This window comes from Tetranychus urticae, chromosome 1 (assembly GCF_039701765.1).
Source record: "Tetranychus urticae isolate SD_2017Ah chromosome 1, NJAU_TeUrti_SD_1.0, whole genome shotgun sequence".
NCBI lineage: Eukaryota > Metazoa > Arthropoda > Arachnida > Trombidiformes > Tetranychidae > Tetranychus > Tetranychus urticae.
Window position 1 is genome coordinate 11,329,436 of NC_142958.1, and position 23,565 is coordinate 11,353,000.

The following is a 23,565-nucleotide window of genomic DNA, read 5'->3' on the forward strand; positions in this document are numbered from 1 at the left end:
ACTTTCATTTAAACATAAAATTCGGTGTCCATTTGATTCATTCGCCATTCGATGTAATAGTTTATTCGCTTTTGTGTATTATATAATGATTTACAGATGGATTAAAAAGATTCTTGAGCAATTTATTTGGGTGAAAGATTATAAGAATAGAAATTTCCGCATCAAAAAAGTTAATTTACATTTGGAAGTTGAATAAAAATCAGATCAAATTATGAAAAGCAAATTCAGTGTTTTGTCAATTTGTTTGTTTAACAACTCGGTTGACAATTTCAACCACTTTGTTAGCTGAAAACTCTATGGCAGTCTTTTCGTGTGACATGAACAGGAATCCATGGACTTGGCCTTCCAATACGTGAACCTCAACTGGTCCTGAATTAAAAGAAATGAACAAATTATTATGGTTTGATTAAGTGATGGTAGATGGCGATGGAACCTTTCAATGTTAGTTTCAATACTTGATATAAGCGAAATTAAAACTTGATTAAACTGAACAAAAAGGGATAAAAACAGACAAAAGGCAACAGCCATGCTTGTCATGAAGAATAACAATTATAATGAAAATTTCAGGGTGTATTGGTACGATAACTATTCTATATTGTTTCGATGGAGCGCAATTATAATGGCAAAGTTAAATAACTTTCAACGAAATTCTCACTTTTCCATTTTCTTCATTTTTCGCTAAAACACAGTCTAAAGTGGTCTACATTTCAGTAAAAATTATGCATTAATGAGTAAATATTGTAATACTAATTATTTATTAATGCAATTATCCAATCTTTTTGGTGATGTCATGATTTTCCCACTGAATCTATGAAATAATCTTCAAAAACTCCACTCAATATATCAAAATGTTGATGAACTGAAATCTTAAATCAAAATAAAAACCAGAAAAGAGATTGGCCTAAAACTAGGAACAGATTCAAAAGAAGGTGAAAACCTGGAAAATCCAGTTTAAAAGGTTAGTTTCATTCCCGTCCATATTGAGTATCAATTCAGTTTTTTGCTTATCCTGTGTAATTATGATTAAATCAGTCAGCAAATAAGTTGTCAAGTAACTATCGAACGAGATCATAACGCTGATTACAGTTATATAACTACGTAATAGCATCAATAAGGAAATAATTTGAAACTAATGCCGTTTTCGTAAAAAAATTGCGATAATTTCTAGTACTTTTAGACTGTTGGGTAAGTTTTAACTTCAACTCGATGAATGTGTTCATTTATTCATAATAATTTATTATTCTGACTAGATTTTCATCAAAAGATAACAAGAATTGAAAACTTTAATGAATTCACTAAAGTACAATTTTTTCATTAGATTCCAATCCAAGTCTTTTAGCTAATGAGCAAGTTGATTCATTTGAAACTCAACTGAACATATATTTATACAGAAAAATCAACATGAAAATTGAATTTTAATAGAATCTTTAAAAAGTATAAAAAATAGCAAAAAATAGTAGCATTAAAAAGGGGATTCCAATAAGTTTATACGTTTCACTAATGTAACTCTTGCAGTCATTACAAGTCGAACAAGAAATTTGAGTTTTGCAAACATAAATGGCTGAAATTGAATAATAAAGTTATTACAAAGTATCTGCACTCGAATGTCTCAATTTTTCAATTTTCTGGTCAATCACTGAAATCACTGAAAGATTCTCTGGTTGGTTCAGTCAATCACTAACATTGAATTATTCAATAGCAATTTACTTACCTTTCCAGGCGCGTGCAAGTGCAATATTATCATCAAGAAAGATGCAACCAAAGGATGATATCAAACAAATCGGCATGTCTTTTAGGTAATCGAAGTCATGGAAAGTTGGAACATTCAAATATGGAGATTGAAGTATATTGAAAAGTTGATGAAATCTCGCTGAATCAATTTTGCCATCTTTAAGATACCAAGGCTCGATATCACGAGGTTTTAAGGCTCGTTCTGATGATTGGACGAAATGGTTATTAGTTAGTTTCAAATTGTGATTAAAGTCAAAATCAAAGTTAAAAGATTCAATTTAGCTGTAAATACACTTTAAATGTACTTCAGATAACTTGAAAACTGTAAAAAATTCAAATAAACGAAAAGAATGACTTTTTTACGAAAAAATATTTCAGCCTTACTCATTAATCTGATATCCTCAGCAATGAACGAAGACATTTTCATGAGACGGTTCTTCGGCCTGTCCTTTGGATCATCAATTCGACCCTGAATACCACTTAGACAGCCAGCAACGGCCAGCACATTTCCATAATGAAGAATCGGATCAAAGAGGGTCATTACGCGTGAACTTGCCCAAGCACCGGTTAAATTGAATGTACCATAAAAAGATACAAATGCAGCTGGCTTAAGTATCGTCACTGATGGATCGTTTTTAGCTGAAATTACGTTCAACAAAAGAGGAACTGCAATGGCCAACATGGAACCCGCTGAGTCTCCAATGAGAACTATTTTCTTCGGATGAAAGCCAATCTTTTCCTTAACCGATTCATCACCAGAAGTAACCCAAAGGTAAGCATCCAAAACATCTTGAAATTGACGAGGATAAGTAGCCATTAAACTGTAGTCAACACTCAATACTGAAACACCATCAAGTCTAGCAACCCATGGTTTGAGGTAAGCCTGAATAAGATGGAATGAAAAGAGTTTGTAAAATAATCAAATCCAAGTTCTGTATCACAAAATAGTTTTTCCAATAAATTTTCATTTCTTCCTCAAAAATAAAACTTTATCATGACTCGATTGCAAGAATAATCAAATTTGCAGAAATTCGAATATCATTTTCGATTAAAGCACTTTTTTAAGTTGAAATAGCAATTATTTTAACTTTATTTTAATATGCTCTGTTTGCATGGTTAGTCTGAATCTGAAGACTTTAGCAAGACTCAACGATTGAAGATGAACTCCATCATGAGCAGACTTTTTCGGATACAAGAAGCAAAAGGAAAATGAAAAGATGTCTAAAAATCTAAATTTTACTAAACTCGATTATACTCTATTCGAGAAGCAATTGTATTACAATGTTTCAAAGTTGATCGAATTTCCAACAATTTTCTTGATTTCTTCCTTCATTCAAACCAGATTATCTTTTCGTTCCTTTAGTCATCCATTTCAACGATTAACAATCTCAGTTGATTCAATTGAGTGTCCATTTAAGATGCTAAATGTTATTCATAGAACAATCTAAAAGTGAAAATTCTGAAAGTCATTTCAATCCCATTTTGTTTCTTATTTTGCAGATTTATTAAAAATCTTTTTATATTTGAAACTCAAGAATTTCCAATTGAATTTACAGTTCTGTGATCTCTCTCGCTCTACTTTGATTCATTCCTAGTAACAATACATTTATCCCTACCAAATGGCTAATACAAACACTGTTCATGTTAACAGGTTTTCTGGCTTCTGATAACATCTCACAATAGATTCCCATTGATATCATTTGAATATTTAAATTGGCAACTTTTTGCTCAACTCACAGTTGGTTACAGTCAATATTTAAAATTTACATTAATGTTTATCCAATGCATCATGATCAATGTATTTATTGTTATTATTTGTTCAACTTGAATTGATTCACCAAATTTTATTTGTTCAATGGTTGGTTACTTTTCTGTCTCTTGAAACATTTCAAAGAAACCAGGTTAAGTCAACATGAGCTTCAAGAGTCTTTTCCCTTTATTCACAGTCATGATAAATGCCCTGTTAGTAACTGTAAAAATCCAAGAATAATATTATTCTCCGAGATTCAAGCATATCAACCTTTCATTCATCACTTTACTGATTCCAAATGACTCCAGTTAAGGTGATTAACCAAAACTCAAGTTATTCATAACAGACTCAAGTTGCTCTCTGTTTTCACTTTTCCAGTTCATCAACTTTGCTTTACTTTCAATCCAATTTTACATGAAAGAATATCTAAAATTCAGAAAATTCTTAAGTTTCTAAAGTTTGTTTGATGATTTGAAGTTTAGAAGATCAGCTAAAGTCACCAATGAAAGTTGTGCATGAAGTTTTTGTCCATTTTGACCGTAAATGGTAATTTTTAATGGAAGAAAAATTCCATCTGAAATCTTCATTTCTGATCTGCAATCATTAATGCCAAAGATAAAATGTTTTGCGATTCAACTTCTTCTGTCCCTGACTGTGAACAGGTTGATTGAATAACCTTAGGGCAGTCTAATTAGGATTCTCATAATTGTTTATAAAGTAAAAGGTAAAACCGGTTTTGTTGAATCAAAATAATCAGAGTTAGTCTGGAGAAAAGGAGATTTTTAATAAACAAATTGAGTTTCTTTTTATAAACAGGCTGATAATTCCATGTTACCGAATGGTTGGTTTAAAAATAAAGAAACTATTAAAAGCTTTTATTATTAATTGTTTGCATTTAATTTTGACTCAAATCTATCGGCAAATTCACCTCCATATTTCCATGTAATAAAAATATGTAAGCTTAATTTTAGCACTTTAATCGCCATAAAAATCGTAATATTTCAATGGTTTAAGAATGGAAACTTCATATTATGTTTGAAATGTTCAATTATTGCATGAGTTTAAAATTGAAAAAAAGTTGTAAAAAAGCAATTTCTGTGATTAACCTTGAATTCATGAATCAAATTTATTCCACAATCAGGAATTATTATTGGTTTGGACAATTCTTGTAATAATAGTGAAAGAATCTGGTAAAGCTTGAGAAATAAACGGTTAAAAATATATAACCAATGACGATAAATTTACAAAGAAATTGAATGTAATATAAAAAGATACAATTTACAATTTAATATTATTCTGTAATAACTTTTATCAATCATTCATAATGTAAAGTCGCTTGATCAATCATCTATCAAGTTGAATAAAAGATGGAGCTGAAATCACTTTTATTGATAACCAATCATATTGGTTTGGGTTAAAGTCAAGTTACTTCTGTTTATTTTGGTTAATTCATTGTGAAAATGATTGAGGAAATTAAACCTTTAACTGTCGATGATTAATTTTATAATTTAATTTCCAAGCTTGTCCAAGCTAAATGGTGTCTCTTAATTTAATAGACAATCCATCATTAATAATTGTCATTCAATACTGGCAACAACCAGATATTTGGTTTCGTCTGCTTTTTTTTGGGTTCATTTGGTTTTTTGGAGCGCGCCAACTTTAATTGAATATGTTGCCAGTTTTTATTAATTTTGTAAGTAAATTTTCCTTCTGTTATTACTTTGATCAAAACAGTGAAACCGATCTTCTAACTGAATAATCTTCTAATAAATTACATTTACTTTACAGAATTAATCACTTTATATCAAGAACTAACCATTTATAAACATTTATCAAGTTATTTTTAACCATTTATTTCTTGGCTATCTTTAGGTAACTATTATGGAAACTATTACTTTTATGGAAACTCGCATCATGTTTATCATTCAGTCCAAACGGTACATCTTAATGGCTCTGTGTTCGTGATAATCATTAGGATAGTCTGGAACTCATAGATGGCTATTAATAACCATGGTCACTACGTGTTGCTATTACAGACTCAGATCTTTGTTTCCATACTTAAGAGTTATAACTTGACAAATTAGGATTCATCGCTGGTAAACTTGAGATTAACTCTGTAGACTGGTTTTGGGTAAATTGGCTGATTGAGATGAGAAAGGTTTTTATTTCAAGAAATTTTGATTTTGATTGTTTTTCAGAAAGAATCAATGTTTCATGGGAACAGATCGATTACTAAAGTTTTATCATTGGCAAAAGTAAAAGGGAAAACTAAAGACAAGCTGTAAGCTGTTGACTTGAAATTTTGTGTTTACTAGGTAAGTCACAAGTAAAAAACTGGACATTACTTTTCAACAACTAATGATCTATCTCATTGTTCCTTCTCTTTAGATATTCAACTGAATTTTTCTATCAAAAGTTATTCAACCGATTACAACATTTCTGTGTAATTTTCATGAGAAACTAGACTTTATTTGGAAACAATACATTCCTGTTTAACATAATTTTTCATTTCCCCTCACCGTCAAGGAAAACTGTTCAAAATAATCTCCAGCTAATGAAGAGAGTCTCTCTCTTTCTTTGCTTCTGATTCCTACTCAAAAGCCATCTGATTATTCAACTTTGTTTTCACATTTAATTCTAATGTGATTGATGAAACTATGACTTTTAAAAGTCATTCAATCGCATTAGCCATTGATATTGACTAGTTTGGGCTTCAAGTCATCTATTCATCTTAATGGATTGTAGGCTCATAATCAACACTCAACGATATTACTAAAGAAATGCGTTTTAAATTGAAAAGTCAAATGGAAAAATGGAAATGCAGCAAATTTGAATCAAGCTTGAAGCAAATTCATTAATTATTTGACTTTTGCTCGTTTCCATTTGAATGCCATTGAGTTCAACATAAATTCTTGGTTTATCCCGACCTTAATTTTATCGCAAAGAATATTAAGCCAATGGTATGTTAATCTAGTTAATCATTAAATGAAAAGACAATTAATTTACCCTGGAAGAGGCAATTTTCGTGTTTATTTCCAATAAGATCACATTGATATCAATGACTCTTTCAATGGATCCTCAAGGTTACATTTCAATGCTTAACTCTTTCATTACTCAAAATATTTTCTTGCAGTGATTCATATTTAAAGTCAATTGTTTAAATCAACTTGAAAAATGATTAATCAAGCAAAGGAAAGCATAAATTGTAACTCTTCTTAACCTTGAATTAAGAGATTTACCTGAAACCAATCAAATGAAGAACAGAGATTACATCTGATTGCTAATTGATCAGCAAACTGTGCAAATTAAACATTCAATATTTTTCATTAAACAGCTTGCTGATTCAATATTCAAATTGGAAACATTAGTCTGATTGAGATACAAAAATGCAATAAGAATTTTTTCAATGAAAAATTCCCTTCGATTGTTTTCATTCAATTAGCTGTAACAAATCAATTGATTAAGAATTCAATTTTCCAAATACGCAAAGATGCACCTTAATCATCAGTCTAAACTGATTCAATTACAGTGAAAGGTTTTGCTCAACTAATCAGATCATTTTGTTAATCAAATGTTTTCAAATCTAAAAAAGGCAAAGTCTAATGGAAAGCCTTTTGATCAACACTTTAGAGCAACAATCAATCAATCAAGTTAAACCAATTAAAGTCTAATTAAATGCTGGAAAAGTATAAATGCAATCCATTTGTCACATACACTTGATAATGATAATAATAAATGGCAATTAAGAGACAAAAATGAAAAGTCAATTACATTTCTGAAAACAAAGGCGACTTTTTTTTCTTATGCAGCCAGTTTAACTGGAAATTTTTTTACCTGAAAATTTTGAAGCAAGAACAGAAGTGAGACCATAATTGTGAGCAAATGCGACAATTAAATGATAATTAACAGAGAGAAAACACGAAATGGCAATTTACATGCGGCTGAATGGAAGCCAATAAAATCAAGGAAAATGGTTAATAAATAAAAATACAATAAATGTATTGTAAAAGATGAAAAGCGTAAAAAGTGAAAAGCGAAACAATAAAATGTCATTGGGAACATAAACTGAAAACTGGTTGTAAAATGTCCATTTGGAGTTTAGTGGTTTCTTTGGGTTTTTTATTGGGTTGTGGGTTGAGAGATTAGCATTACTTACATCGTGAATATCGGGACTTGAAAGGATGAAACCGCTTCCATGACAATGGAATATAAGAACATCTGAATTTAATGGTTTATCTCGATGCCGTATCAGTCGACATCGAATCATGGGACGTTCACAAAGTGGTGGATTATGTTCATCGATTCCTGGTCCTGACTTGGGTACAATCCAACGACCCTGACCAGGAATCCAAAAGTTGGTTCCAACTGCATCAGCATGGCGAAAGAATAAATTACGAAACACTTTACGAGCCAAATGTCCATCAATTATGGTGGCCATATCGACTGGGAATCCAAGGTTGGCTCGATTGGCAAATTTAATAAATGTCTTTGATCGATAACGTTTATTGGTCAAAACTCTCCACGACTTGATAAAGTTGACGTAAGTCCAAGAGGCACCTTTCTGGTAGAGTTTCAAAATGGAGCGAGTTCGAGGAGACAACCAGAATAGGTTGAATGAACGGGTCAATGCTTCTTGGAATTGGGTTGAGTCGAAGAAATTTTCAAGTTGAAAGATTGTCTCATCGATATCAGCTGAAAAAATTGGAAGACTTTTGTTTACTGTTTCACCATCTGAGCTGTCGGTACTTTTTTCCTCTTTACTTTGGCTAGTGTTTAGTTGAGTTTGGTGGAAATGCATGAGAAGATCACGAACTAAGAGAAATCCTTTAATCACTATTTTAAAGTCAACAATGTAGTCATTTTTGTACGAATCTCGACCCTCTTTAGGTTGTCGCATGCATTTGGTTAACCAGGATCTAACCAGCACACAATATGTTATATAACCATTGGCAGGTAAATTTTTAAACTCATAATGAGATGAGATGGACAACATTTGATTGAATCCTACTTCCAATGAGATTAAAAGAGATTCCAGTTCTTTATCATTGACCGAGATTGATTTCAAGTGAGAATCCAATTGACTGAAAAGTTGACTTACATCGGCGAAAAAGGTTTCTTTTGGATTCAATTTGGATGAACTATCAATCAGGACAACATTGTTGTTCTCATTGAGTCCATCATAGATTATATCATCTTCACCGTGAACGTGATTTCCTTTGATTGCAAATGGATCACTTCCAAGAGTGTCAAATGTATCGATATTGTTGTTGTCACAATCACAATCAGCTTGATCAAAGGACATTGCAAATGGACAATGGTTTTGCAGGCCAAACGGGTAAATCAAGAGTTGCTCTAGAAAACAATTTGTACTTTAATTTTGCCCTTAAAAACTGGAACATTAAATGTTTTCAACTTGAATACTTGACGACTAATTGCGTTAAAAAACTTTGCAATATTGAGTAAAAGTTGATTGTTTTTTTTTGGTTTGATAAGCAGTAAAGCAAAAAAGAGATTCAATTATTTAAAGAAAATGTTGATTTTATTTGGAAAGATGAAAAACTCAGAAACTAGATTGAAAGTTAATCTGGTTTAAACTGAATCGAGTAAACATGATGAGATGGTTTCATTTGAAATGGAAAAGTTGATTATTTCAAATTACCATTGGTAGTTGATTGATCATGATGTTGGGTGAGATACAGAGAGAGTGAGTCTGAGAGATTGAGGGAGAGATACAGAGAGTAACCTGGTGAGTTAGGAAAAACCTGTTTAATGGTTGAACCAGAGGCAATTGTTGGTACTAATGCTACCGATGATGATGTATACAAGTTGATTGTAATAGTGACATAGATAGGGAGGAGTCAATGGCTCAGTTCATTTCATGTTTTCCTATTTGTTTGCATGGAAAACAACCAGAAGAAAAGGTTGTTTTCATTTTCATTTTTTGTTTTCCAATTATAAATAGCAATTATAAGTTGAGTCTTGAATAACTTTCACTTTGTTTGCTCATAATTTTGTTATCATTATTTATTAATATCACAGCATCATTTGTATTCTGATTAAATCGTTAGTTTTCTAATCGCTAATTTTGTATTCTCTGGCTATCTTTGGATTCCAGCTCTTAGTCTAATTAGCATTTATTTTTAATGAAAATTTCTCAATGCGTTTCTTTGGTTTCGACTCATTTTACCATTCGATTTCTCCAATTTATAATTTATTGTAAATTCACTAAAACTTTCAAAGTTCAAAAGTTTTAATGGTTTTAGCTTTGGATGAATCAATACTGCTGTAGCCATCTTTCGGGTTTGAAAAGAAGTACATATATCGGGTATATCAACTTTAACTTTGAAAAACACAGTATGAGAATGAGTACACAATTATATTAGTAGTCAAAATGCCATGAATAAAATTTTCTTAAAATAGTGATCATTAAATTATGCGAGCAAATATAAATCATTGGAAATATCGTCTGCTACATACCGCATGATTTTATATGAAGTTAATTATTAACTTTCGTGAAGTAATCAGCGAATTTGTTCATTGGTCATCTCAAATATCATCTCATCTTATGCCATCTCTATGCTATCAATGAAAACAAAAGTTCTTCATCTTGATCATAGTAGGGAGAGAATTTACTTCGAATTACAAAGGTTGGCCAAATTTTTCAATAAATAAGATCAATTTGAGCTATTTATTGAAGAAAATATTTAATTTAATATTCTATTCGAGTGATTTATGTTATTAAATGAGTTAGCTCAGATTTTCTTAGGTAATTAGTCATACTATTGATATGTTATGGGCCAATATTAAATCAAATGATTGGTTGTAGAATGATGATTTTAGGTGATTCCACTCTCGTTATATTGAGGCGCAAAGTTTTTAAGCTTATGGCCAAAATCACGAAAACTGTTGATCAAACGCAAAAAGTGTTCGATTAAACTTGTTAACAATGAATCTGATCGGTAAAAAATGAGTTTAATCTCATTCTCTATGATCCTCGGGAAACTTATCCGTAAACCGAAGTGATCTGCAACAGAAAAACTTCATTTCTCAAAATAAATTCATTTTCTGGTTGGACATCAAAAGTTACATCAGAAAAATGATTTATGAAAAAATCTGGTCACACGACTGTACAAAAGGCGATCGAAGTTCAACTTTGACATCGATTTCCTGAAAACTGTCGATCTGGGAAATTTCTTCATAGAACTAATGCACTCAGTTTTTAATAAGTCCCTACTCATAACTCAAGTTATCTCAAAAGTCAAAGTTTTTGATTTGATCTCAACTTCTCATGTAAAAACGACAATAAAGTAATTCTTGTTCAACAAATTAACGGGAAAAATGTACACTTTCTGCACAAATGAGAAGAGATGGGTTTATAAATGCGAATGAAAAATGTGATCATAATAGCGCTGAAGCTGATTCTATAATAATAACAAGATTTTGTCTAAACATTTTGAGAATTCGACTGAACATTGTAGGAACTTGTCCAAAGTCATCAAGAAACGCTGCAAGTTATAATAGATGCCTTCCATCAACATTTTTGCCAATGAGCTATCCTTTGTATGGAAGCAACGCTCAAAAATTACATGTACATTTATCTTGATTATGAAGCGTTTTCCTTAAAATTGTCGAAATCTAATCTTTCATATTTTCTTTTCTTTGAAGCTAGAAATTAAAGATATCGAAGTGGATCTAACATCTCGAGTCTTGAAATTTGAAGAGTAAAAAATGTAGAAATGTTTTTTCCATTTTGATGTAAATGATAATTTATTTGTCTTTTCAAATTATCATTAGCAAAATTAACAATTTGTATTTTCCGGTTTAAGAAAAAAAATATTGGTTGTTGGTTAACGAAACCATTGTTGATCCAATTTATCTAATGTCGTTCAAAGTTACTTTTAGATAATTCAATGTCGCCATTAATAGAGCTGACCATTGTGATTGTACTTGACTTATTATTGTTCATAACTCCACTAACAGTTGATGGCTTCTCAATTTTAGAGTTGAAATCAAATGAATTTGAGGGATCTTTTGAAGACATGGATCTTGCTCTTAATCCAGTTGCAATTGGTATTTCAAATAATACTGAGATTATGAATGAGTGGACATAAGTCATCATGATGTTGCCCATAACAACATAGAGAGCAACTATGGGTCCACTAAATAATTGAGAAGATTGAGTTCCAAGGAAGATAAATTGAATAATTGGATGGATTGTATATGCAATTAAAGTTAATCGTCCAGTTGTAATGAGGAAACGTCCCCCAAGTAACCGGACTAAACAAGAGTCAGGTGAATCCTCGGCAAGTGATACAAGTGAATAAGTAATGTAACTGAATGCCAAGGCAACTAAAATTCGATGTGTTCCATCATAAAGTCCAGAAACAAGTGGAGCAGGTAATTCGCCAAAAACCCAAGTGTGATAAAGAAAGATGAGACAAAAAATGGTGATGAGACTGGCACACCAGAGGAGGAACGATGTAACCCCAATACCATAGGGTGATGAAGATGAAGATGATGAATTGGATGAAGTTTTCTTACTTCGACTGCTACACAAATGACCAGCACCGATGCCGATAGCGAAAACCGATAAATGGGTCCATGGTTTAAAATAATGTACATTATAATAGTGATCACGCTGTTGTGGATCTGGTAATGTCCAGATTAAATGAGGTGGTAATTCAAATTTGTAAACAGTTAATAGATTGCAAAGGAATCCTATGGCTGATACTATGGCCAGTAAAATGATTAAACTTGATCGAGATGTTTTACGAGTTAATAGTAAAAGTGGAATGAAAACAGCATACAATTGCATCTCAACAGCAAATATCCAAGTATTTTTGAGACACATTTCAGCTGGATGTATGAAATTCTGGACATACAACAGATTAAGCAGTCCATTGGTGGCACAATTATTTGATGCTTTGGGAACAAAATCTCCCCAAGTCGGGCCACCGCGATAAATTTTCTTAGTCAGTGGTAAAATGGTTAACCAGCCGACAGCAATCATTACAATTGGTGTGATACGAAGATATTTACGTGCAATAAATTTCAATGCACCTGAACCATTTTGTGATCCAATGGTAAAGGACATGGTGAAAGCAGATATCAGGATAAACATGTCAAAGTTGTAGGACGATTTTGTCAAGAATTGAGCAGGCCAGGAAAGGGCAACATCTCGGATCCAAAGGACATCACCTGTTGTTATAGACAAGCATAGTTACAGCAATTAGTATTCTTGCTAATTCAAGTGACATTCCCTTCTTTCAAGTCAATTCATTATCTTGATTTGATACTTTTTTATATCAATTTAAATCTAATTCTGGGTTTCTTTTTGATTGAAACTGTATCATGAGAGAAAAACAATTTATATATATTTATCCTGCTAATATGCTTTCTGCTTGACCTGAGTTGATTTTTTTATCTTTCCTTTTCTGCCTTTTGGCCTTTTTCACTTGCAGATTGGTTTCTGATTGAAGCCGATTTCTGATTGTGCTGACTTATAAATTTGTTTTTTTTTGCGTTCTACCGATCCCTCTCATACGTTTTTCATACTCACGGAAAAATTGAAAGTTGACCTCAATGGCTGTATGCACCATTATAATCCAGAACATGATAATTGTTCGCAGACCATATAAAACGGAGGTTCGACTTTTTGATTCAAAACTTGATTCGCTCATTAATTCAGACCATGCAGTTGTCCATGTCAATGATCGTAAATAGTTGACAATTGAATTGTGATTTTTGAATAAACCAGTGCAGAGTCCAACAACAGTCAATGTAGCGAAGAGGAAAAACAATAATACCAAAATGATCCTGCAGGATAAATAATGACAAAACAGAAGATATTAAATTGATTGCAATGCGTCATAAATTTATGATTTCCAGTGTAAAAATAGTCATTAATTATGCTTTATTGTCTTTAGACGATAGATCATTAAAAATTTTGAATCGCACCAAGCATTGAATGTAATTAACTTTCTGCTAAAATTGACGATGAATCTTATTAAAATGCAATTATCATAATCACTTTCAACATTGTAATCAACATTTCTGACTCTGTTATTAAATAAACATATACTAAAAGTTTAGACATTTGTTTGATCATTTAAGGTAAATTGTTTGCTCATTAAAAATGATGATATAATCTTCAAGTTTAATTGTTAACCTTCGTCAAGTAAGTCTCCTAAAGATTTATTCCTGTGGCATTAGTTGAGGTAGATCATCACAATATAACATTTCTCTTCAAATTTTTATGAGTTTTTAATTTTATTTGTAAAATAGAAAAATTCAGTTCAAGATTGTTGAGCATTTCTCTATCAGCTGCACGGATTTTTGATTTATGCTTACAAACATTTCTCTAGACCTAATGAAAGTTCAAAACAATTGTCTGAACCAACTGCAAATAATGTTTATCAATGCAAAAGCGAATGATGAACGAAAATTTAAAACTCATTTTAATCTAACATCTATTGTTCTGTAACGGATCAACCTTGGCTGGTAAATTTTGAGAATCATTAGTGTCAAGAACTGTATTCTTTATGTTCTTGTATTCAAGAATTGATTAACAAATTACTTACAATGCGGTAACTTGAGGATTTGTTATATTAGTTAATGGATCCTCATCAATTTCACAGCGAACCACTTTACCACGAACATCAATAAGCCTGCTAACTGGAAATAGAAATGGAGAAAATAAGGAACAATCAGTAAATCATAAAGTTAAATGAATGGACAAAAATTCTCAGCATTCAATACTTACTTAAACCAACAACTTTTTGAATATCATTGCGTGAACATAAGGAAGGAACACAAAGGTCGAATCGCATGGAGACGAAATTAAGAAACACTGCAAGGTCGGCGACATCTTTCATTACCTAAATTAGAAATAAATAAAAAATTTAATTTTGAAAACACAAAATTAGCATTTTGTTTTGATTTAAAATTAAAAACATTTGTGTTCAATTGTTTTCAAAATTGCCACTGGCAGTTGTGGTGCCATCACTAGACACGTAAAGTTATTAACATAATCCCGCGTTTTTGCTGAGATATTGTTTACTTTTTGTTCAAGTGGCAATTATGTATTATAATTGTGATTATCGTTCATTTCATGTATTGGTTGGACCACGATTATTAATTAGGGTGAGTAATTTATCTAACAACCCTTATTCCTTAACAATTACAGAATTAACTTACTGTGTCATCTTTCTTGGGTCTTTCTAGGGCCTTCAATTTAGTCTTCATTCCGTAAAATGGTGGCTTCTTAGGTAACCAAGGCTTAAACTCAAGTATACAATATTTACCACGGAAAAACTCTTTATTTTGGGAAGCATCGGCTGACCCTTCTTCACCTTCTTCTTCCTCATCTTCGAATACGTCTTCATCGTCCTCTTCCATAACTCGGACTCCGAGGCATTCATGATAATTACCAAACATGCTGACTTGTCCTTCCAATAGACCGGCTGAAGGCTTACCAATTGCGTCCAACACTGCCATGCAAAGAAATGGGTGAAGACGATAGAAAATTGGAAATTAGTTAATCATTTTTTTGAAATTGTGATGGTTTAAATCATTGGCAATCATCATCCATAGTTGAAAGGCAAATGGATTTTTTCCATTTATTTTTAACCATGCAAGTTCCATACATGATCCGGAAATAATCATGTATAAACAAGATGATTGTGCAGTGTTTGGTTGAAAGTGTTTTGGTGGTTTTAACCTTCTACCAATTGACAGTAAACAATTATCATGATGCTGATGATAGCTATTACTATTTTAATGATTACTGGTTGTATTATTTAAGTTACTAACTTTTGGGTCACAACAACTAATTAATTATTCTAAGTGATTAGACGGACGTGTGAGTGTGTTATGTTAGGCTTCAATTGTTATTCAATATTTAAAACCAATCAACCCAATAACAAGACTAGTTAAACTCGAACAATTTATTAACATAAAAATCATCATAATCAAGTCAACACTAATTCATTTTACATTCATTTTCACTCTCACAATCTAATACTTTCAAGGTTCATTGAGTGCATCGAAAGTAATGCAATAATAATATTACATGTTATAATATCCAACTTGTTAGTTGAATGCATAATTGTCAACTTCGTATTACCTTACATCTTGAACATTTCAAAATATAATCAGTGATCATTAAATTGAAATAGTATTTGCAATTTTAACTATAAACTAAGGTCTAAATAATTTATCAAAATGCACTAAATCAAAATACAAATATTTCAATAATGATTCTGCTTTCATTAAGGAGTGACAGTGAATATTAACCATTCATGTAGATTGGTACCAAATTCTGGTTTATCTGATGAACAATTTGACAATCAATGGAAATCAAGTTTATTCATATTTCTCTTGATCGATTGATTAACAACTCAGATTAAAAATTCACAGTTAAGCTCAATAGTTCTTTTGTGTTCCCTAATTTTAACCAAGAATTGTTTGAAATTAACCGATTTAAGTAGCACTTGACACATTAAAGAAACAACATTTACAAGTTAATTTCACATTTAACCAACAAGTATCATTACATTTGCATAAACTGCTAAGCTACTTTAATGTTACAGTTAAAACTGTTGACATTATTTTAATTATTAGATAATATAGCACATTTATTTCTGGTTTAAGGCTAAAAATGGCAATTAAAGATGCTTTAAGGATAACAGTGACATTAAATTGACAAAGTGTTGAAGGAAATATTGGTTTGATTTAATTTAATGTATCTATCAATTTGGCACAAAATGAAATTCATTTTTTCATCAAATGTTTCATTTTCAAATTAATCAATTTCTCAGTATATTCATAATTACATTGTATCGAGAAGAGCAATGTTATTATGATGTAAGGGTAAAAACACCTAGAAATTTTCCTCGTTTAGGTTCGATCTTTTTTTAATGATTTCTGTCAATCAGTTCGGTAATTGCCCATCAATCTGAACATCTATTAGTCAAACAATGTATTATTGTCTAACAATGATTATAACATTGCCTGGGATGACTCAATTTGCATAAAGCTATGAGTTAATCACTGAAATACATCTTAACCATTCTATATTGTAACTTGTTTTACCTTATTTTAGGGAAAAGAAAACCGATTTTTCCTTATCTTTCAAGAAACTTGATTACGCTTCCAATGAATCAGAATATCGCAATCGATTTCCTCGTTTCTTTCCCATCCATTCAGACAGTTACAGTCAATTGTGAAAAACATCAATAGTTAACCCTAACCAGTTCGGATAGTCATTAAAACTTTCAATGTAAATCCATTAATACTAAAATTATGGACCCACGAATTATCAGTTAAGATGAACACTAGTTAGCATCGTAATGATTGGAAACCATTTTAAAACCAGTTGCATTTCAACTGATTAATGTCAGAGAAAAAATCAAAAGATTTATGAAAATTGTCATCTGACGTGAAAGATCACACAGAATTAGATGAGCAGTTAGATAAAACATGAAATGGCTAAAATATATTTGATAAAAGGTAAACAAAAAGTTAACCAGTGTAACCGGTAAAGTGTCTTAATAACCCAATGTTGAACAGATACACATATTAAGGCTAATAAACCAAGAGTCAAAGCCAAGATTGTCCGGTTTAATTACAATCGGTTAACCTAAAGAGCCAGTTTTGTTGATTCAATTTCTTGTATTCACTTCAATATTTTTTGGTATTCAGATTTGCATTATTCAATGCATTGAAATGAGCAATGATTTCACCTTAATAAGATTTCCTAAAGGTATGAATCGTAAAGCATAATGAGCCTCAAAAATACCGGACAGTTGTCACTAAAATCTACTAGAGATAAAACCAACTGTCTACAAGGAAAGACCATAATCAATCTCATAATTGCTTTTAACTGACTTTTTTTATCCAAAATGTGTTAAGATATTTAAGATTTAGCAGTTATAACACTGAATCTTGTAACCAGAAAATATTAAGCCAAAAAGATTGGAACCAGAATTGACTTGAAAGGTTAACAATATAAAGGAGGGAAAAAATAGATTGGATCATGATTTGATACACAAGTTGAATTAATTAATAAATGATGATCAGTTAATGATGTGAAAAGCTTAAACAAAACAACAAAATCAATGTGTTTATCCTTGGATAGCAATTTCGGTAATGTTTACCGGGGAATTACCCGATCCTAAGGAATTCCCGGATAAAAAAGATCAAAAGACTGTGAATAATAAATTAATAATAACAATGAAAAATTGAAATGCTATTTATAAGGAAATAATAATAATATTAGTCATGAAAAGTGTTTCGCTGAACTTGAAAGTTGACCAGTTATTGACAGCAAATGAGATGTAACAATAGACTCAGAATTGATGATTACATTTCTTTTGATTACAACAATTTACATTTTCTTCCTTTTAATATTTAACAATTTTCAATGCTTCTTATTAATTTGTTTTTTTTCTCGATTCAACCAATTATTCTTCAATTTTGATCAAATCTTGAAAAATTGATTCAGAAGGATTCAGGAAATGTAAACGTATATTTCAACCAACTATAACTATTGGATTAACAATCAGTTTGAAACATCTTTAAGGCTCATTAAAGTTGCTTCATTCAATTGTTTGACAATTAAGTATATTTGGTTAGTTGATTGTATTCAATCAATGAATTGTTGACTGCTAATTAAGCCAAAAAAATATTGCTCGAAAGGCTAATCCTAATTTCCTTATTGACTTCATGTTAGCCTTTATTCAAAGTCAATAGTGCTTATGAGTTGCTTTATTGTTTCGTTTTCAAGTTTAAATTAGCGATGACATTGAATATATTAATGTAATAACTTAGTTTGCTGTTTAAGGAAGCAATTAGCTAAATTTGTTACATTAAATGATTCAATTGGCAAAGCTTAGCAACGAAAATGCGCTTACTCTGCTTGACCAGAAAATAACCCAAAAGTAACCAGAAGTTAACCAGAAAATGACCTGGATATGTGAGCAAAAATCAAATGCAAAAATGTATCTGACTGAAAAGCAATAAAAATGTAACATTTTATGAAAATTCTGTCTGAATTTTAACCAATTTCATGAATAGATTTAATTGTTAATTTTTTTTCATTTTTTGTTCAAGAGAAAATGGATTTGAAAAATGCGCCATTGCTAAACAATTAGCCTCCAATTTGGAAGTCGTGAAAATAGCGTCTTTAGTTTGCGCTTTTTTCTTGCTTCTTAATGTTTGTTTTTAATTTGTTTATCTGATTAATGCAATTTTTGTTTGATTTATATTTCGTTCTACTTGTAAAGTTCATTCAATATCTTGAGGCACCCATGAAATGACTCTTATTAACCTTCAATATTTCAATATTTGTACTTTCAACTTTACCCGTTTGAACACCAACAATGTTCTCACCCTCAGTCCAAAACCCTCAAAAACAAGCGCTGGTAGATCAAGCTGAGTATGGAAAGTAATTTAGTTTCTCACGACGACTTTATCAACTTCAAAACATGATCGATCTTAATTTAGTTGACAAATCGCATATTGGTGGATATCATTGATTGTTATTTACTGACAAGTCACCCTAATGTTTTTATCGTCGCCTGTTTAATTGTCTAACAAAAGCTCTTATCAAATCGACATTTTTGGCTACCACTTTGTGACACCTTCATTACAATCTCGTACCTGTTGATTTTTATCCACGTTTTGTCACTCAACTGATTTCTATGCGGTGGTTTGGATCATTTGTTCTGGTCACTACGCACTTTGATCTCATTCTTGCCATTAGCCTGATTTGATGGTCAAATTGAGTGTTATAAAACTGGTGGCTACCAAAAGGCAATATATGGGCAGCTATTTACTGTATTATTAGCTTCCAATCAACCTTATTTTGCTTGCTCCACCTACCCGCAAACACTAATCATAACTAATCCAATAGATTACCTTTCATGTGATCTTTCATCAGCTAAACAGGCCGTTTTGACGACTCAGTAAAACAAATATCCAAAAAGTAAACAATTTCTGTCACCAACTATTTACAGAAAGGCAAAGAAAAAATATTTTGACTATTTCTGCAGACAAAGTGTTGTTTTTACCAAAGATTTCATCGTGACGCCGTCGTTGGGTATTTTGACTCAAGCATCGCATTAAAACATCTTACCTTATGTTTATTCAATCCCTTGAGGCACAGAACATTTCAAGAGCCAATGGAAATATCAACAACTCAATTTTTGCCTTATAAGAATCTTTCACGGATGAAAACAATAACTTCAAGTAACGCACAAAAAAAACAAATGATTGAATGTGTATTCATCACTTGAGAATCACTTGTCTTTTCATTGTCTTACTCTTTAGGTTCAAAATTCTTGTCAATTCAAGTAATGGTAATTGCTCATTTTATTAATACAATCATATATCATTTGAATTGAATAATAATGAACATTTCTTTTAATTTTCAGATTCCCAAGCCAGAATTGTAGGCATTAACAACGCTGGTACAACATGCACGCAAAGTCAAGTGATTAAGTGAAAGTTAATATTGAAACTAGATTGACCAAGCAATTAATCAAGACAAAAAGCTTTAAGGCCTGAACACAACCTTGTAACAATTAAGGTTCTCATTGCGTCGTCCATTACCACATTCAAAGACTGTGATCGCACTATTATTATCATTATGTTGATCATTATTTTTCATCATCGTTAGTTTTTACTATCATTATGAAATATACGGATCGGAAAAAAACTGAAAACAGTTTTGTTGACAGTTGTGTTTGATCAACAAATTACAGATTACAAGCTGACTGAACAAGTGAAATTGTTGAACAAAAAATAGTAAAAATCGAACAGATAAATTGCTGTAAATCGTTAATTGTATTATTATTATTATTATAATCATTATTGTAGCTTATCAAACGAAAGGGTATCACTAAAAAATCAAGGCCAGGCTCGATATTTATTTGCAGGTCAATTTAATTTAAACTCAACATGAAACCTTTTTTACACCTCAGGTAAAACTCAAGTAATAGCCTCAACAACAATAAGCATGATTTTAAATTTTCCTCATCATTCTTTCATTTTATTTCAAATTCCCGAATTTGATGTATTATTATTTTTATGAGATTGTAAGTGGAAATTAAACGAGTTAACCAAATTTTTTATCCAATCAAATTGTAAACACTTGATCCATTCAATAGCAATCAATGTATTACAATTTGACAAAAGGATTAAGTCTTGTTTGACCATTCTAAATGGTCCAATTTGATCTTGAATATCAAGTTTGTCATCACTTTCATTAGCAACTGACATTAAGGTTAATACAGTAATAATAATCAGCTATAATTCAGGACAAAATATCAACATGAAATACAAAACTCTTCCAAACATGAAATCTGTTGATCGACAATTGCAAGTGTTGATTCTGGTCAATAACAGATGTGTGTTGATCAGAAGCTGAAAGGTTCGGCTTATTATTAACTCTATCCAAAACTAAAAACAATTTTAACCATTAATTGTAATACGATTAATTGATAACTAAAAGGTTGAGCTTTGAAAAGAATCAAAAAATTGTATTTTCTGATCAATATTGATTCTCGGAAGCTTAGTTTTGTTTCTCACCATTCAAAGTAAATTTAGTCAACTGAATTGCAAGTTTCTGTTACAGCTTGATTTTCGGGTAATTATGATTAAACATGATTTACCGTTAATCAAGAGTCAAAATATTTTTCAAGCGATGAAAGATTACAAGCTCTTTTGACTGTAGGAACCAATCTGAGAAACTGTTGTATGTCAAGTTGAAAAGATTATTAAAGATCATTTCAATTGACCATTAAAGTTATGGGAAGCTGATTGTTGTCCTTTCAGGAAGGTCAGTTGAACATTATATACTTTTCTGACGAAAGGTCAGTCAAGTTAATCACTTTGAATCATCTGAATGTGATTTGTATTGTAATCATTATCGGTACAGTTAAATGCATACACAACTCTACTTTTGATTGGGAAACAAAAATATTGTTAGTTAATAGCGAGTGTTGTTGGTTAATTAAAAATTTGATCAGAAAACTGTTAACATGTTGAATTGTCAATTTGGTTTGGTAGACAGAAAAAAATGTGAATAAAATAATTGGTAAGAATCAATTGTTAAAAATTCAAGTTAAATTGCTACTCTTGCTGTTACTGTTACTTGTCTTACTGTTGATCACCCAAAACACTATCATTTCAACTCTCACAAGTTAATTAACGATAAATTTAAACGAAAGTAGAGCATTTTATTGGTTTTGGCTCATTAGATTGTATTTCAATTGCAATTTCAGGTTTACAAGTTAATCCGGAAGAAGAACCGATTAATACTCTGAATTTTACTCGGAATAAGATCAAGACCAGAGACTTTTCACTCGTTTACTGCAAGCTTCTGGTTAAGGTTACAAATTCAACTTGAAATTGACAATTAACATGCAAAAAGAGCAATTTAGTCTTGTGTAGGAAGAATCAGCTTTGATAATCAATCAAATTGGAAACAAATTTAAGTTATTAATTTGAGAATAAAAAATAAGAGAAGAAATTGATTGATGAAAGTTGAAAAGCAGACAAAAATTTAAATTTTCATCTTGTAATGAATTGCATTTTAAAAAGGTTTTCATGTCTGATTGTCAATTGGTAAAAAAAGGTTAAATTGCTAATAGCCAAGATGAACTTACTTTTTATTGACCAATCTTTAAGACTTCTTAATGATATTAGCCACTTCAATATTCCAGCTGAACAGTTTCCGGATACTTTAGTATCTGAAGACATTGAAACTATTCGAGGGAAAATTGACCGAAGAACAGCTTTCACTCCTGATAATGGACATTCGGTGGACAGAAAAATTGGTAAAAATTAGTAAACATTAACCTTTTCTCTTCTTCTGGTTGCAAAGAGAAGCAAAATTGACACTTTTGTTACCTTTTTTCAAACCATTTTCCATGTCATTCCACTTTTTGGTCACTTCTTCATCGTCTTTAAACTGATACCAGGTTGACTCAATTTCATCCCAGTCAATCTTGTTGTGATTGTGACTCGAGTTGGTTAAAGGTTTAACTGTAGTTACTTTGTTGGTCGACTCTGAATCAATATCTTCATTGGCCTCAGTTGATGTTGACTCGGCTGCTGCTTCAGCAAGAGCTTCTCGTTGTTGACGACGAAGAGCTTCCTTAACTAATTTATTAACAGGCAATGAAGTGGACGAGGCACAATTAAACACACAGATGAACAATAAACAGCCGTTTAGAGTTAAATAATGGCTTAACCTTAATCTCATTGTGATTAAAAAAGGTTGACACAAAGACACAAAATATTAAAAAAAACAAAACCAAAGGTTATTTAAGAAAAGCACAGACGATGTTTGGGTTCAACCAGAAGTTGGTTGCAAGTAAACCGAAAAATGTTGTTCAAAAAGTTAACATGAGAATCATTTGGGTTAATATCAATCCTTTGGAGAAGCAACAATTAACTTTGAAACAAAATTCCTTGGATTAAACATGGAAATGAAAGAGAAAAGATGATTAATTTGATTGTTGGTGAAACATAATTTTATGGTGAAACTACTGAAACAAGATTGAAAACAGATATTCAACTGAAAGAAATTTACTGTAAGAAAAAGACACAAACAAATCAACACTGGTCTAGTGAACTGACCTAAGGTGTGTTGTGTCCCTTTGCTGTTCAGGTAAAACTAGTCAAAGTATAATCCCTTTAGGGGCAATCGAAGGTAAAAAAAGATGAGATTTACCTGGCGACGAAGAAAAAGAAATGGTGATGAAGAAGATGGAAAGAAAACTTTTTCTTCTCTTCTTTTTTTTCTCTTTCTATCTTCCTCTCTCTCTCTCTCTTCTTCTCTTCCTCACTCACTCTTCGTCTTTTCAGTACATCATTCGTGTTGATTGGGAATGAGAATAAGAAAAAGTTTTGACAAAAGTGAAATGAAAGTGAGCACTGGCTGATGAGAACGATGAGGATGATAAAAGTTTAAGAGCAAAAGAGAGAAAGTAAAGCAAGAAGAGAGAAGAGAAAAGTTTTTATAAGTTTACCTGGCTAAAGAAGTTGAGAGAAAGAAGAAGAAGACAAATTTGAAAGAA

The 23,565-nt window shown here is 31.3% G+C and overlaps 2 protein-coding genes and 3 long non-coding RNA genes across 6 annotated transcripts; 3 read left to right on the forward strand and 2 right to left on the reverse strand.

Moving 5' to 3' along the window:
• Positions 1-101: 101 nt before the first annotated feature.
• On the reverse strand, positions 102-9,183 carry LOC107361343 (uncharacterized). Its single transcript, XM_015928162.3, has 4 exons — positions 7,638-9,183; positions 2,116-2,614; positions 1,712-1,933; positions 102-369 (listed from the first exon to the last, which is right to left on the reverse strand). Exons 1-4 carry the CDS (start codon positions 8,781-8,783, stop codon positions 236-238), a joined length of 2,001 nt encoding a protein of 666 aa, XP_015783648.2. The 5' UTR covers positions 8,784-9,183; the 3' UTR covers positions 102-235.
• LOC107361344 (uncharacterized) lies at positions 4,899-6,494 on the forward strand. The gene is made up of 4 exons (XR_001568500.3): positions 4,899-5,174; positions 5,354-5,612; positions 5,680-5,796; positions 5,870-6,494. It is a non-coding gene; the product is annotated as an uncharacterized LOC107361344 (long non-coding RNA).
• Positions 9,184-11,220: 2,037 nt separating the features above from the next.
• LOC107361274 (nose resistant to fluoxetine protein 6) lies at positions 11,221-23,565 on the reverse strand. Of its 2 annotated transcripts, XM_015928058.3 has the most exons (8): positions 23,220-23,565; positions 22,394-22,956; positions 22,150-22,287; positions 14,678-14,970; positions 14,244-14,358; positions 14,062-14,155; positions 13,041-13,297; positions 11,221-12,679 (listed from the first exon to the last, which is right to left on the reverse strand). In XM_015928058.3, the coding sequence occupies exons 2-8, from the start codon at positions 22,746-22,748 to the stop codon at positions 11,358-11,360; spliced, it is 2,574 nt and encodes an 857-aa protein (XP_015783544.2). In that variant the 5' UTR covers positions 22,749-22,956; positions 23,220-23,565; the 3' UTR covers positions 11,221-11,357. The 2 variants fall into 2 exon arrangements, with proteins under 2 accessions (XP_015783544.2, XP_089126032.1); XM_089269906.1 differs by having other exon boundaries at positions 22,394-23,230.
• Positions 14,484-16,006, forward strand: LOC149094574 (uncharacterized). The gene is made up of 2 exons (XR_016200293.1): positions 14,484-14,623; positions 14,705-16,006. It is a non-coding gene; the product is annotated as an uncharacterized LOC149094574 (long non-coding RNA).
• LOC107361276 (uncharacterized) lies at positions 18,624-20,618 on the forward strand. Its single transcript, XR_001568492.3, has 2 exons — positions 18,624-19,839; positions 19,915-20,618. It is a non-coding gene; the product is annotated as an uncharacterized LOC107361276 (long non-coding RNA).